The sequence below is a fragment of the Melozone crissalis genome, unplaced genomic scaffold (genome assembly GCF_028551555.1).
Source record: "Melozone crissalis strain CALT ecotype California unplaced genomic scaffold, PUWL_Pcris_2 ptg000068l_1, whole genome shotgun sequence".
Taxonomy (NCBI): Eukaryota; Metazoa; Chordata; class Aves; order Passeriformes; family Passerellidae; genus Melozone; species Melozone crissalis.
Window position 1 is genome coordinate 18,758,930 of NW_026535846.1, and position 17,071 is coordinate 18,776,000.

The 17,071-nt window shown below is 40.3% G+C and overlaps 1 protein-coding gene across 2 annotated transcripts in view; it reads left to right on the forward strand.

Annotated features, from left to right (window-relative positions):
* Positions 1-17,071, forward strand: part of LOC128945699 (connector enhancer of kinase suppressor of ras 2-like) — a 164,802-nt gene that overhangs the window by 139,127 nt on the left and 8,604 nt on the right. Inside the window, exons 15-18 of one of the 2 annotated variants that reach the window (XM_054289513.1) lie at positions 2,262-2,323; positions 3,384-3,543; positions 4,913-4,986; positions 10,354-10,425. In XM_054289513.1, coding sequence (XP_054145488.1) covers positions 2,262-2,323; positions 3,384-3,543; positions 4,913-4,986; positions 10,354-10,425 — 368 coding nt within the window. Of the gene's footprint in view, positions 1-2,261; positions 2,324-3,367; positions 3,544-4,912; positions 4,987-10,353; positions 10,426-17,071 lie in introns of both variants that reach the window. The other variant, XM_054289512.1, reaches the window with a different exon arrangement.

Consider the following 17,071-nt stretch of genomic DNA (forward strand, 5'->3'; position numbering starts at 1 on the left):
CATTTTTGCACTGGGCTGGCTTTGGATGGCAGGGTGGGCACTCTCAGGCTGTGGCCTCGTGGTGTGGTTTTGAGATAAGAATTGAAACACTGACAGCCCCAGTGAGTCCTCCATCCTCTGTCTGTCTCCCATAGCAACTCTGAGTCATTTGGAGTTGTGAGTTCTGTTTCCTTACCGTGTTTGCCACCAAGTTAATTATATTACAGTGGTTCTTTTATCTCTCAGAGTGTGGAGTTTGAATTTTTACCTTAGCAGTGCTAATTAACTACCGATTCCCAAGGTATTGCAAACATTTCACTTTCTCTAGTTTCCTTGGTTTGAATACATTCTATGTGTGCATAAACAAAACAGGAAAAGTAATCAGCTGAGCATTTTAGAAGAAAGATATTTTTTATTTCAGAAAGATATTTTGAGCTCTCCCTTGATTTGTTGTGCTGTTTCTTTCATTTCATCCTGTAAGCATGTGCACTGTTATGGAAGTGAACAATCTTTCTTTTCTATTGTTTATAAACACTGGGTTTAAAATTTCCCATAATTTGACAGAGTTTCTGCTGCTAAAGGGAAGACAGATGGCAAAAAGTAGTGTTTGCATCTGTGTACAGATTGTGTCACACTCTGAGTTTCTGACTGAGGTTAAATAAATTCATTTTTACTTTGGAATGGTGTTGTCCATCCAGGAAGAATAATTAGCTAAGTGTTTTAGAAGGAAGATATGTTTTATTTCAGAAAGGTATTTTCAGCTCTCCCTTGATTTGTTGGGCTGTTTCTTTCATTATTTTTAAAAGTTTAATATTAAGTGATGAACACCAGTGTCTGGTGAGTATCCCCTCCATACATTTCATTTGTCTTGCAGTTCTTTAAATTCACCCACATTTCATTGTAGGGTTTTATTCCATCCCTACATTTCTCTAGTCTAAATTTGGGGGAAATTTGGTGATGTCTTTTTCAGGAACACACTGCTTTGCCCCGATGCATTTCCCTGTACAGGGGAACATTGAGCAGGTTGTTCCAGCCCCAGAACTCCAGCTGACCCAGCAGGGCAGATCAATATTGCTGCTGGGATTTGCAGCCCATCCCCAAACCCCCCAGAGCTGCTCTGCACATTTCATACCTTCTCTCAGAGAATTTTGGTTTCATTTTCTGGATTTTGCCACATTTCCTCCAGCACAGAGCATTCATCTTTGCCTTCTCGGAATGAAGGGACACGTTTGCAGAGATGAAGTGAATTGAGGGAGATGTGCTGAGTGAGGGGATGCTGCCCTCCCTCACTGAGCATCCCTGGCGCAATTGTCACATTTTCTGGGACATTCCTGGTGCTGAGTTAGGGGATGCTGCCCATCCCTCACTGAGCATCCCTGGCACAATTGTCACATTTTCTGGGACATTCCTGTCCTGGGGCTGGCTGGGAGAGCAGGCTGAGGTCAGGGGAGCACAGGGAGCTGCTGATCCCTGCAGTCCCCACAAAACCTTCCCTTGTGAAGTGCTAAATCAGGGTTACAGACAGGGCTGGGCATGTCCAAACCCACTCCTCCCTCTGCTGCTTTCATTTAAAATAAACCTTTGTCCCTCTGCAGCTGCAGTCTTGTTTGCACCGGATTATTTTCTAGGGGTTTTAAGTGTTTGTTAATTGGAGGCAAATCCTTACCAGTTTTTGAGTACTGTCCCTGGGTTTAGGCTTAAATAAAGACCTGATTTTAGGGGTTTTTCCCCCAGCATCTGTAGCAATTTTCTAATATTGCCACAAAACTAAAGCAATGTTTAATTTTTTTTCTCCTGGGACTTATTCTGTCAACCACCAACCCAAAAAACTTCTTTCTGTGGTGGGAAGTGTGACTTAGACACGTCATTAAGCACAGGATTTTGTATATAATGTTTGTGGTGAATATTTCTTTTTGAATGCATATTTTTATAATTATTTCCTTGATGCAGCAAACTTCAAATACCAGTCAGTTCATCAGCTCCTTCGTGGGAGTTTATATCTTTAGTTTTCAAACCTCTGCACAGCTTTCATGCAAAGAATCCTTGATGCTTTCATTGCAATTGTAATTAATATTTTTAAAGCTGTTTTAATATGCAGATTGAGCAGAGTGTTGTTTTCTTCATGATGTTGAGGAAAGTTGTAAGAGGAAAATGACAGCAGGGAGATCCTGTGATCACTGATGCTGTGATAACCCTGGAGAGGGGAGTGAATGAAAGCTCTTACATGTTACTGCTGTTACTTGCACTGGTGTTTCATAATTTATTTATTTTTTTCCTTACAGTCATTCCATTACGCTTCCCTCAGGGTAAAAAGCAGGAAATGGTCAAAAGGTAACTTCTTTCAGTTAACATTCTGAAACCAGAAAATGAGGCTCCTTCTCTGAGAATAAAAAAGTGATCTGTAACAAAAGTTCAACTTGATTCAATATTTCTAAATTTGATAGTAAGCAATAAAGGAAAATACCAAATTTAAAAACCAAAAGAAATGTTTTATGGGTATAATATAGCTTGGATGGGTGGAAAAATTTCCTCTTCCTTAGGAAGAAGGCAAAGAGCAACTATGAGCAAATTGATGAGAATTTGCCGGTGGAACACTGCAGAGCAAAGGATGGTGTTTTATATTCTCTAAATTTCTAGCCTGTTTCACAGCTGTAGGACAAATTCTTGTAGCATCATAAACTTGATTTTTCACAGAAAAAAAGTCTGATATGTTAAGGGAATTTCCCACAGAGTTTTTTTCAGGAAAATAAATTATACCATAATTATTAAAAAACATAATTTTATTAATATTTACAAGGCAATCTCAGCCTTTCAATTAGGATTCATTGAAATAACACCAAGAAAAAGAAAATCAACCCTGTTCCTGGTGCTGTGCCTTTAACAGGATGCTGTAAAGTTAACATATTGTTGTTCACTTCAGGATAAAAATCATGTAAGCGTTTGCATTATTATGGAAGTGAACAATCTTTCTTTTTTATTGTTTATAAAAATTGGGTTTAAAATTTCTCATAATTTGGCAAAGCTTATGCTGCTAAAGGGAAGATAGATGGAAAAAAACCAATGTTTGCATCTGTGTACAGATTGTGTCACACTCTGAGTTCCTGACTGAGGCTAAATGAATTCATTTTTACTCTGGAATGGTGCTGTCCATCTTAATCAGAAAAAAATGCAGCCCTTAGAGAAATTAACCCTCTGGAGATTAAATAAAGAATTGCATAAACCAGGCAGTTTTCATTGTGGTCATGGGGAAACCAAAATCTCAGGGCACTGCTGAATTTGGAAATTGTTCATTGTGAGCCTGGGAGGGGAATGTTTGAACTCATATGTTCACTGAAGAATGAACATTTTCATTCCATTGGAACTGGAACATTCCCTGTGTCTGTCCCAGGGGGGTCCCTGTCCAGCGTGAGCCGCAGGCGAATCTCCTGCAAGGACCTGGGCCACGGCGACTGCGAGGGCTGGCTCTGGAAGAAAAAGGACGCCAAGGGGTATTTCACCCAGAAATGGAAAAAGTACTGGTTCATCCTGAAGGATTCCTCCTTGTACTGGTACACAAACCAGAATGTAAGTACGGGCCATGCTTGGACAAAGTCAAAATGAAACCTTAAGTTTTATAATTCTTTTAAAGTCTACTTTCACTGCGTGCTCAGGTGATCTGCCACATTAATTGCCAGGTCTGGCTGGAAATATTTCAACTGAAATTCTTTATTAAAGTCTCCAGGTCCATGTTCAAGCTTAATAAAATAGCAGATGTTCATAGCAGTCTTTAAGAAATAAGTATATCTGTAGTTAATCCTTTTCCACAGATTTATTTGGACTAACACAGTGTTCACACTCAGCTCTCCCCAGTTTCACTTGTGAGGGGGGATGTGTAAAGTGCAACCATTTGTGTTAATTAAGCATTCTGTGAAGCAGATGTGAAAATCTGAATTTGTAAATCTCTTTATCTAGAAGTTATTTTTATATCGATGTTCCTCTTGCTTTTTGCTGAATTAGTCTGGAGTTTGCAGTTTCTCATGTGCAAAATGCTGTTCTTGGTGAAATTTTCCTGAAAACCAATGGGCCTATGCTGGTGCAATCTGCATAAATGTAGGGAAATAAGAGAGGGGAGAAGCCCAAAATGGTTCAATGATGCTCTTCCCTTTGTGAGCAGCAGCCCCAGTGCTTGGGCTGAACTCTGCAGCCTGCTTTGGTTACTGAGCTTTCACTCCCCCTCTCCCATCCCCTTCCAGAGGAGGTGTTCAGCAGCAAAATTGCCCTCAGTTTTTGTGGGTTTTGTAGCCCAAGAGGGGTTCGGGCTGTGGGTGATGAAGGGGTTTTGTGGGGTTGGCACTGGCTGTGTCCCCCTGGCTCTCAGGCTGTGCCTCAAACCAAGCCATAACTCACTGTGCCCTTGCTGACACCTTTCAAAACCTGCCTGGTGCTAATTTAATGTCTCTCTGCTTTTCCTCCTGAATTGCTTCAAAAGAAGCAGAAAGTGACAGGATGCATTTCCTGGTTATTTCCTCCCCATTTAATCAGAGGTGACCTCACCAAGGAAGCTCCTCAGGGGCCGGGGTGTGACAGCTGTGACTTTCAGGAGAGACAGCCACCAAACAGCTGTAAAATCTGATTTATGGGGAAGAATCAGAGCTCTCCTCTGCTTAGGGGCCGTGTTTGGGGCTGAAAGATTTTCTGTGATCTTCAGCAAAAGGGGGTTTGGGATGGCTGTGCCTCCTCTGAGAAATTGCCAGTTTAGTTACCTCACAGAGGTTATTTACATTGTGTGATGGATTGAATCCATTCCATAGGAAAAACAGTTTGTGCAAAATACATTCAGTACTTCTTTGACTGGGTAGTTATTCTTTGTGTAAACCCCAAACTGCAGCTGCTCTTTTCTCTTTTCTTTAATTCTATATTCATTGTCAACATTTTATTTTTCCTCATTCAATAGGATGAAAAAGCAGAAGGATTCATTAGTTTACCTGAATTCAGGATAGACAGAGCAATTGAATGCAGACGAAAACAGTAAGTAATGTGTCAATTATATTCACAAATGATTGTTCTTGGAAGTTTGCTATACTGAACACTTGCAAAATCCAAAGAAAGAAGTTACAGAGAAAAAAAACCCTTGAAAACTGTAAATATAACATCATAGATCCGCTTAAGCTTTAGTATTTCTCTTTATTATAAAAGATGCAATGTAATGTAAATTCCATTTACTGGATTAAAATGAATTGAATAATTCTTTAGCCAGCTTGCCAGATAGTCCAGTTACAGCTTCAGCTAAATAAGTAAATCAAAAAGCAATGAATACTTTAGTAAAGAGATAAAACTTTTTCAGGTTCAGTAAGGCAGTGTTTTCCCATAGGAAATAGCATAACAAATATCATAGCAGGGAATGGTGAATATAATCTTAATTTTCTCTTTTATGGGGGAAGCTTTTCATACCCAATATTGTGTTGCTCTCAGCTGCTAAAATATTTAGGTTCCATATGCAAAATGAACTCTGCATTATTGCTTATGTGCATATTGCTATTGTTACATTCCACTCCACTAAAAAGACATTATAATCTTTGCACAATTAAGGAATATTTAATAAGAGACACTCATTGGAAACTGCTCCAAACAATGTTGGGATTGCAATCAACAGGTTTAGCAGAACAATTCCAATGCTTTGAGAGCAGCATTTTGCTGGTATCTCCTGAATTATTTGGATTTGTCTTCTGTATGCTTTCCTACTTTTAACTAAGCATCCTGGGTTTTTCCTCTGTTTTCCCAATGATTTATTGCAGTTTTGGTCTGAGGAAACAAGTCCTACAACTGTGAGCACAGTACAATAGAAATATTGAAGGTATGAATTACAATAGAGGCTGCTCATCAGAAAATCAAACCTCTTCAGTTGCCTGTTCTTGTCTGGGAATATTATTACTGTGTCAGAGAAGTACAAGACAGTGCAATTTACACTTCTATTTCTCCTTTCAGCTGAGGGTATCACTGTAGAAATTAAACATGAGCTGAGCACTATAAATACCTCAGAGCCACGAGTAGATATTAATAATGATATTGAACAAAAATACAGGAAAAATAATACCCTTTTGTTAGAATCTAAAGCACTTAACAGATTTCAGTGAATTAACCAAGATCAAACAGAAGGTCATTGTGCACAGCTAGAAATAGCTTCCAGAGCTTTCCTCAAAGCATGAGAACACAATCCCTCAGAACTCAGCTTAGGGAAGGATTTCTGTAGGGTGTGTGCACAGGGAAAAGTCCGATTAACTGAAACTTTGCACACAACTGAAAGCTGAGAACCTCCAGGCTTTGAATCCTCTCAAAAAGGGGCAGGTCCAGGGGTAAAAGTATAATGAAGATGTTCATAGTATATTCCCTTTTTTCCTGAGCTTAATTTCTGTTTGATTTCTTCCTTCATGGACTACCATTTATGTATTTCCCCCATCACAAGAACTGCACCTTGCCTTAGCCACTGTTTTACCTGGAAGTGAGTGCAGTGAAATTCAGAATATTCAGCATGTGGGAGTGGGGGCCAACCCACAGCCCCTGTGAGCACACCTGGAGAACACTTACCTGTCCTGTTCTGGGTTGCCCTGCAAGGCCAGGAGTGAGCATCATTCCATTGTCTGATTCCAGAGAAAAGCCAAAACCACAGTGTCAGTTTTCCTTCAGCTCTCCCCAGTGCAGAACTAAGAACATTTTGGACCTCAGTTTGCATTTCCCCTCAGATCTCTGCTATTTTCAGAGCTATTGATGTGAAATGTTCAAACCCTTTTGAAACTAAAGGATGTGAAGACTCACTGGGATAATTAATGGGTTTCTCTTTCCCACTGTTCTGTTGGAGGGGGAGCTCTGCTCCTGATGTCCACGGCCCACAGTGATGGAATAGCCTCAAGAAAGCTTTCACAAGAATATAGATAATTGAGTGTATTATTTGGTATGGCTTGATGATGTGCCTCAGTAATGCATTTAATGAAGGTACCCTGATTATTTCAGGAGCCCTGGCATTATCTCAGGCTGCTCCAGCTCTCCAGGCTATAGCTGGACATGCAGTGACCTTGTCCCTGTGAAAGGAGCCTCTCTGCACTGCCACTGAAAACCTTCCCACTGCTTTCAGGCAACACCTGCATCCTCCTGATTAAAAGTGATCACAGAGTAGGAGAAATTATAGTTATTTGAGTTTGTGTGCTGTGGTATGACATGAATATCGTGTTATTTTCACAGATACTGATAATTATAATGCCCCATGATGATGCTGATCCCCAAGTATAAAGATTAATTGAGCCACAGGTGTAATTAATCCTTATCAACTGGTGCCTTGCCTGAACCTTCAGAAATTTCCACCTAGTGAAAATTTTCATTGCCTAGTTAATGCAAATTTGGGTCTTAAATTTATCAAGGATATGTCACAGTGTTGGCACTTCATATTGGAAGAGTGCAGTCAGAGCTCTTTAAAATTGTCATTGTAGTACAGGCAGACAGGAAGGTACAGCTTAAATGTTGCTGCAGTTTCATAATTTTATTATTTCTGAAAAGAATCTGACAGTCTGCAGACAGCAAAGCCCCCTTGAGCCACCAGTGGGAAGAAATTTCTGGGCTGTGTGAACTGGAGTGCAGCCAATGGATGGAGAGGGATTATTCTTTAAACTGGCACTCACTGTGCCACATCTTGATTATTGCAGCCAGTCTGGGCCCTCCAAACCAAGCCAAATGTAAATATATAGATACAATTCCTCTAAATTATTCATATTTATACATCTCAAATTGTTCCCCTGGAGACTGCAGTTCCTAAAGCTAGAAATGTATCTAAACACTTCCCTAATAATAATTTCAGTGACACTGCTGGGAGATGAAGATGGATTTATTGTTGTGTTTTGCAGTCCTGACACAGAACTGCAGCACATTTAAATCACAAGTTTGCACAGAGCTGGGATCTCCATTTCATAGCAATAAAGATCTCTTGTCTGCAGCCTGCAGATGTGCAACAGTGCAATGCACAATTGCAGCTTTTATGTTCACTGTCTCAGGAAAGGATCACAATATCAGACAGAAAGATCTCAAGGAACATTCACACAGTAACCAATTGGAGCTGTTTGCAGGGACCTGGCATGTGGGAACTCTGCAAAAGCAGCCAGACCTGCAGCATTTGCCTGATTTACCCTGACAAAATCCCTGCTCTTTCTGCTCTTTATGACACCTTCACAAGTTCTGTAACAGCTGAGGTAGGAGCCTGCAGACCGTGCCTGACCTGTTGCACACTCCTGATTTCACCTCTCTGTGCCTTAACTGAGGCAGGGTCCTGTGAGAATGTAAAATATTCTAATAATCACAGGATCACAGCCTTGTGTGGGTTGGAAGGGATCTTAAAGATCATCCCATTCCATCCCTACCGTGGGCAGGGACACCTTCCACTCGAAAATGATCCACTAATCATAGATTTCATCACATTACAGGAGCACAGAGGAGCCAAATTACACTCTGTTTATCACACTATAACTTCCACCCATTAACACTGAAACCTCAATACTGGCATTTAAAAGCCTGTATGTGTTTAAATTTCCTGTCTAGGAAAATAATCCTATTTACAAGCAGAAACTCCATCATGTGATATTGTCTCAGGATTAGCCAAAGGGATTAAGATCTTTAGATCCAGCACCTAATCCTCTCCAATCTGAGCCAATCCCACTGGAGATGGTTGGGCAAGGGGAGCAGGACAAGGTGCAGATGCTGCAGAGAGTTCAGACCAACAGCAGAACAATGCAGGAGTGTTTGTTCAGTCATGATTTTCTATTTTCAGCATCAAAAATGTAGTAGTGTAAGGAATTTCTGTTGGAAGTACAGTATTTGCTCATCTCTGTGTAATTAAAGATGTGCCATGTACTGCTCTAATTCAGACACACAAAACTGTCCCACCTTTGTCACCCACAGCTGTTTCCAGAGAACCAGTGGGAGTTGCTGGTACTCAGTTGAAATAGAGGGATTAAAAAGAAGACTAAGAATGATAAGAATTCTTGACACTAAAACCATATCGTACCAATCAGTTAAAAGAAAGCATAAATTGGATCAGAGCATACTTAAAAGTGCATTTATGTAATGATCAAAAGAGAGATAATTAACAAGCCTGTGCCATCTAGTGGGCACCAGGGATCGCTGTGTGGGATTTCAGCCACTCACTGCTTTTATTTACAAAGCACCAGCAGCCAGGGCAGTGAGGCTCTGCAGTGGAAATTATCACTGTCCAGATCCCAAAACAACACTTAAATACCTCCACAGCCTCCTTTTGTGGGATTTAATATTTAATGATAGCTCTCTGTGCAAAGATAACCTCACCCCTGATATCCCTAATCTCATGAAAAAGGAAACTGCACAGAAATACAGAATTCTGCTGAAGGGCTTTTGTTAGGAAAGCTATTGCTGGATGCATTTGTATTAATTATATATATTAAAAAATCACTGTGCCTAGGTGAAGCTTCTTCAGCTTTCATCTTGTCTTTGAAAACTGCAATAAGTCATAGTAATTAATAAAACACTCATTTGCATTTCAGCTATTAATAGTGGAAACATTGCATCACAGGTTCTTCATAATTCCACGTGTAATGATTCCTAATCTAATTCTTACATCTGGTAATTACCATATAAATGTCAGTATTTTAACATAAATGTTATGAATGATAGTGTGGCATTTTTTTAGCATTTGCCAGCTAATCAAATTAATAGTCTTTAATGCTGGGACCTTCTGGTTTCCTTGATAGCAAAACTCCTTTTCATTATACCCTCACAAAAAATTATAAAAACTGTGATTGTTGTTCTTTGCAGTTTTCAACTGCTCAGCTGAGGGAGATCTCAGGGATTGGACCACATAAAAGCATTAATAAAAAGCATTTTTGTGCACTATAATCACCTATGCCATCTGATTATTATCTATAATTCCAGTGATTTCTAGCTCAATTTGGCAGCCCTCTGCATTTCTTTTTGTAGAACATAAAACTGTCATCAAATACATGAGAAGAGGTGGGGGGGATCAAACATTTATTCCTATAGTTGATCTTTGGAATACAACTAAGATGTACTTGAATATACTCAATATGACTTTCAAATTAACCCAAGGAGATTTTAGACATAGAACATCAGTGGTTATCAAAAGGATTTATATTTTTAAGTCATTCAAGTGCTTTTGAAATTTTTGCAAAGTATGAGGCTCACAAATGTAGATGAAATCAGATTGGGAGGAATCCATTGATAAATTTAGGCAGCAAAATTCAGACTGAAGATGACAAATGCCTATGAAACCTGAAGAATCATAGAGCAGGACAGTCTGGTGTATTTGTAGACAAGATGTTTGAAAGAAAAGGTGGTTTTTATTCTTTGTGCTCTTTTTTACAGTGCCTTCAAAGCATGTCACCCCAAAATAAAGAGCTTCTACTTCGCAACCGACTGCCTTGAAGAGATGAACAGGTGAGTTGTGTGTCCCCTTTGTTGTGGGATGTTCTTTATCCTGCTGCTTCAATATTTCATCTGACACAGGAATATCTTCCTGGAGCCTGATGGGATGCTGGCTCATGGTGTTCTCAGGATTAGTTTTCCATTAATTTCAGTACATACATTGCATTCTGTGCCTCACTTTGCCGACATTTCCTGCCACGACATGTCTTAGTTCTGCAGAGAAAAGTTATTTGTGATGGTGTCATCTATGTTAATTAGAAATTTTCTTTTGTTGATGGGCTTAAGGTTCATCACCCTTGTGCAGTTTTGTGGGTGAAGGCTGGAAGTCTCAGTGGGATCAGTGTTTCTGGTTCATTAAACAGTGCACCCACACCAAAGCTCGTACAGAGAACACCCAGGTGGTGGGGTGTGTGTGTATACATATATATGTATATATACATATGTATATTCCCCTTGTAATGCCAAGAACAAACCCCAACAACACAGAAAATCAGCATTAACTAATTTTATTCACCACATCACTGTCCCAACACAGAGCAGAGGCAAGCAAAATTCCATTTTTGGTGTTGCAGTGAGTTTTAGATGTCCTTGGATGTGGTGGGGGGACATTCCAAACTTCTGACTGGACAAGGCTCTGGACAGCCTGATCCAACACTAAAGCTGGCCCTGCTGGGGGTGGCTGTGGGAACAGGCACCTCCTGGGAGCTCTTCCAGCCCAAATTGCTCCGGGCTTCTCCTTTGTGATTCAGGGGTGAAGGTGGGACAGGGCCTTAGATCCCAAAAGGCAGGGTCAGATGTCCTCCCTCCTCCTGTTACCTCAGAAATTTGTTTATTCCCAGCTGAGGTGGAAAGCACAAGGACACCTGGGACAAGGTCACATCCTGGGAAGTCTGAAATCTTTCCTGGCACAGATAACTGAAACTTTGAGATGTTCTCACTTACAGTTGTTCTTAATGTTTGCCAGCTTGGGAAGACAGATCTGGGTGGGGTTTTTCCTTTGGAATTTTAAGGCCTGAAAACCATTGTTGAATTAACATTTATATTCTGTGGCTTACATGGCTCTTCAGGTATGTTGGGCTGTGAGCCTGGCTGGGGTGGAACTGTGGAGAACTGTTCATCCTGCTCTGAGGAGGGGGGTGAGCCTCACTTATCAGCTGTGGGATACTTTCAGGGTATAAGTTTGTTGAAAAATATTTTTTCAAGGTTGTTAATGTTCCATTGCTCAGTTCTGTGGGGTGGTTCAGGTTTGTTGAAGTGAGGATGTTTTGCTGGTTTAGGTCTGCCTGGTTGGTCTTTCTTGATTTCAGCTGCTGGGGTAGCTCTCGTTTGTTGAAGTGCCATTGATCATATCTATAAATTATACATAAAATGTTCTCAAGGAAAGCCAGGAAGTCTTGACACACATTCAATGAGCTGCTTTTACAACATCCATTGATTTTTCCATGGGGAGCCCAGGAAGCTGCAAGGAGGCCTTGGAGCACAGGAGCAGCTGGGAAGGTGCCAGCGTGTCCTTCCATACCACACCATCCTAAACATCATTGACTTTGGAATTTACAAGAACATTTTCCCTGATTTTCTGGGAAGAAGGCAAAGGGTGAGCTTCTACTTGAAGTGTTTTGTGCAGTATTTTCCTTTCAGCAATTGGGATTCACTCCCCACCCCAATGATGGATATCTCTGCTACCTCTGTGACATCCCTGGGCACCCCTGCAGCTCTTACAGGCTTTCCTGGAATTCCTTCTCCCAGAGATCCTGGGTGAAATTTAAAATGAGGAACATGATTCATAGATGAAAAATGTGCTTAAAATACTGATTCCACAAATCTCTCTCTTCCCAGCCAATTGCTAGCCCCATAATGTGAGGAAATAGAGCAAATATTTTACATGGTATCTCTCACTCCTGTTTGCAGCGCAGAATTTAACTGGATTTTCCCTGCTGATGGAAGGGGAGATCCCTCATGCTGAAAAGTGAAGGACTCTGGCATGCAGAAGAACATTCCTCATTCCCTATGAGGGGAATTTTATCCTTTCCTCAATCACTTTTATTTTAACAGCTCTTTTTAGAGTTTCTCACCCCCGATTCACTATTTATTAATTTTTTTTCCACTCTGGAATATTTTCCTGTGCCTTTAACCCCACACTGCTGAAGGAAGAGCTGGACCCCCGTGGTGGGGCTGGATTATTCTGTGGCAGAGCCAGGCACTGAGCTGGGGCTGAGTTTTGCCTGCTGTGTCACTCAGGTTTGCAGGATTCACGCTCGTGCTGTTTGTCAGCTCTTACACGGGCAGAGCCGTGTTCTCAGAAATGAATTAATAATGAACTTGATGAGCTCATCTCTAGCTTGCTACTCCAAGCTTGTTAAAGGCCTTATTTCCCAGAAGTGCTTCATCTCCTACCACACCACACATAACCTGTTTATGGCTTTAATTAGCATTGAATTAAATATTGGGCTGTTTTACAATATCGACTTTATTTAAAACTTACATGCCATTAAAATGCAGGGCAGTGCATTTGCAATCTCATCCTGGACTCCAAATATTAAATTTTTAAAAGTTTCTATTTTAGGTTGAATAATTTGATCACTTTTGATTTGAATAACTGGGTTAACTTTGCAATTTTGATAACTCCCATAAATCTTTGGCGTTCATTCAAGAAATATAATAAATAGTTGCTACTGAAACAGAATGATTAATTTTTATAGGGATCACTCCTATATTTTCCAAGACCTGAAAGATTATAGCACAATATTCCTCTTAAAAAAGAATTGTTTGAGAATTGAAATATTCTGAATTAAGCTAATTTCATGGTGACTCCTATCTACTTTTACATATGGAGTATAACCAAGTGAGTTACTCAAGACTTTCCCTAAATCATCTTGTTTATTACTAAAGTTAATTCAGTTTTCTCCCTTAAATTTCAGGCATGTTGGTCTCTTTGACAGATCTTGGCCAAATCAGGTGGTGAGCCAGCATTAACACATCTTTTCCAGTTTCAATGCACTTAGTCTTCACTTTATATAAACTGGCACCCAAGTAAAGCTCTTGGCAGCTAAAAGTTTCAGCTATTAGACACTTTCCCCCTTAAACTGGACAAGTGAGCAGGAGTTTGTCAGATCTGTCTGGCCTGATTCACCAGCTCTTTATCAAATAGAGCTGAGTAAGTTTTGTTACAGAGCTCTTACTCTCAGCTCCTCACCTGCTGAGAAGCCAGGAGATAATTCTGCAGAACATGAAAGGTGCTTTTCAGACAGAAATCCCTGGAATGGAGCTTCCCAATGGTGCTGTAAATAATCATAAAGAGCAGCTTTTCCTTTCTTCCTTTTATGTTCCCATAAACTTGTTTCAAATCCGTGCCCGAGGCCACGCCAGCCCTCTAATTTATTGTTCTCACATAAGAGCTCCTAAGTGCAGCACAAGTAAAACAATTTTCTGATCAGAATTAGCTGCAGGCCCCGGGGACTGGGTGAAACCATGATGTTCATGGGAGAGCACAGGGTGAGAGTGGAGCTGCTGTTCCCTATCAGGGCAAAATACTGCACCAGGAATTCCTAGCACTGAGCTGGAATATTCCAAATATCATTTCCTAGGCAAAATACTGCACCAGGAATTCTCAGCACTCAACTGGAACATTCCAAACCTCCTTTCCTGGGCGAGTCACCTGGCTCCTCCTTTTTAAAATTAATGAACTATTTACCCCAGACTTGTGAAGTTCTATTTCCCCCCTCACTCAGCCCCCAGCCCCAGTGGCTGATGGCGTTTGCAGTGCCCAGTTGTGATTTTCCAGCACTCCCAAATCTGGGCTGGGGGATTCATCCCTCCTGCAGGAGGCAGGGGCTGCCCTGGCTTTCTGCACCAGCTTCAATTACAAAATTAACTTCATCAAATTCTGCTGCAAATAGTGCCAGTGGGAATTGATAGGGCTCTTATGGGAGCCAAGCAGTTCAGCTGCATTTCATAGAGAAGATTTGGTGATTCCATCCCTGCACCTCTGAGCTGAAGGCGGTGTCACAGTCCTGTTGTGACCTTATGCTGGATATACAGAGTTAACTCTGCCAAATCTGAAATAAATCACAGAAATAAGAAATTTCACCACAATGAATTATGCATTTAACAGCGTTATTTGGCCTATTTGAGCTGAGGTTTTAAAAACTATGTAGAAGCAGAGCTACACAATTTCACAAGTAAATCATCCCATTTCTTTAAAAAATTTACTTCTCAACCCCAAAACCCCACCCATAGTTTGTGTCATGCTAAGCTCAGTTTTCTTGCTTGTAAACAAAGCTTTCTTTCTCGAGAGCTTTCCTTTGGGCCAATCATTTGGTGAAAGCTGGGGCAAAAGTTTGAATGAGTAAAGAGAAGTTCCAGTTGAGTGAGGTTTTGTGACTGTTTTGGTGATTTCTTTAGGGTTTATTATTGGTTCTGGATCAAATAGCCTATCAGTTATTGTGTGCTTTTACTCTCTGTGAAACACAAATGTATTTGTACAGTAAATGCTGGTACCAGAAAGGTAATTTATTTGCTACAAAGCAGTGAATTTCTTTTGTCTATTACCCACTGGGGAAAACAAAAAAAACAAAAACAAACCACCCACACCAAACCAGACTTCTGAGTACAGAGACATAATTGTGCATTTGTTTGACAGAGTCAAGTTAAAAAAATTAAAAATAGAAAAAAAAATCCCATTAAGTGCATGAAGCAGATGCACATGCAAAGAGGGCACAGATTGGTTCATTTGTCAATTCTTAAGCTGTCTCAGGCTTTTTTCCTATTTTTCCAGCCTGACAAATCTAAGAAGACAATGCATGAAACAAGATCAACAGTCATGTCAAATTATCAAATCAGAGAGCACTCAGAGTTTATCCCATGAATGATTTTGCCTAACAAATCCCAGCAAGTGTGACAAATCCAGCAGCAGAGGCAGAGCTGCTGGGGCTGATGCACAGCAGAGATGATCTCGCGGAGCAGGAGCTGCTCAGGGCCACATTTCACCAGGAGATGCTTTGGGGCTCCTTTTGTGTGGAGGAAAATCAAGGCATCATCTCAGCCACCCCTGTTACAGCAGCCTTTATTCTCTTAAATCAATGCATTACCTGCATAACCATAGAAAATAGGGAAAATAATGTACCTTAGGAAGGCAAATGGGAAATGCATTGATTTTTCAGGTGTTCAGTAAGAAAGACTGGGCAGAGAAGTCCACATAACAAGTACAAAATCAATTTTCAAATCTAATTGTGAATTGCAAAGAATTTTACTGTGAATTCTGGAATCTGATTATCCCAGTGATGTAAAACACATAATACATAATACAAAGCTTTTGATCAGAAATTAAATGTAAACTGCACTGAATAAATTCTATGTACGAAATAAATGGTTCAAGGGAATCTCTAATAGATTTAAAGATAACTTGATTTAAGTGAAATTTAACTTCCACTTAGTGCTAGTTTTTCCTTTTAACCAAATAATCTCAAATGTAGATGCAATCTCAAAAATGAAAAAATATTTCTGCACTGAAACATTTCTGACACAAAGCTGAGGTGGTGTACAAGGGCAAGAATTAATAATGAAAAGATGCAAGGAAGATAGGAAGTATATTTTATTTATTCTTTCTGTTAATGTGTCAGGATTTTATAGACTTCATTTTTAAAGGAAAGTTTTTCAGAGACAAATAGGAAAAGTAGTTGGACTTTTTCAGGACTTACAATTTTTTACATGTTCATTTGAATTAAATAGCTTTTTCTAAAACCAGCCACCTGGTATGTGCAATACGTGGGGATGTTAGCAAATCAAACTTTTCAGAGCCACAGAATCTCACTTCTTTCTCCCCTCTTCTCCATGGGTTTGTGGAACAGTTCTAACTATAACCTAAAATTTCTATCTTTTCACCCCTTTTTTACATGAAGAGAAAAAAGGTTATCCTCTTCCCTTGGTTTTCATTCTCCTACACTAAAAAATAATAGTTCTCTCCAATTTATGACTACTGAGATTGTCCAAGCTGTTATATTTTTTTATTTGTGCTTTTTCACTCTGGACTTGTAGAAAGGAGCAGGCAAGGGGGTGAGTGTGGTACTTTAATTGGAAACTTTAATTGTCCTCACTCCCAGAACCTCCCACTGACCTAGGGCTGGCTCAGCAGAGTAAACTACAGCAGCCAGGAAACAGAAATTCATTAATTTGTACATTGAGGAGTGGCATATTCTGGTTTTCAGTGCAGTGTTAGGGGAGCAAAGCAATGTGCAATTGTTTCCAGCTGCCTGGTCCCCTTCAGCATTTCCCAGTGTTTCTGTCAGTGGCTGAATGTGCTCCTGGTTCCTGACAATTTGGGGTTTTTTGGGATGATTCACTCCAGTCTCAGGCTGTGACAGCTCCTCACTGCCCTGGTGCCTTCACTCAGCCCAGGCCTGGGGCAGAATCAGACTCTCAGAAGAGGCCCTGGGTAATAACCAGAATTATCTCAGTAAATTTAACTTAAATACTACCAGGCAGCTCTATTTTATCCCAAAGCAATGACAGCAGTGCCTGTTTGTAACCAACAGGATTAATTACAACCAAGCCTGATTTAGTTAGAATTTAATTGAGACAAAGTACAAAATTTACTTGTGCATTTTGATGACTTTACTGGAGGCTCATCTTTCCCTGCCCTTGGTTCACTGGAGTACAGGCA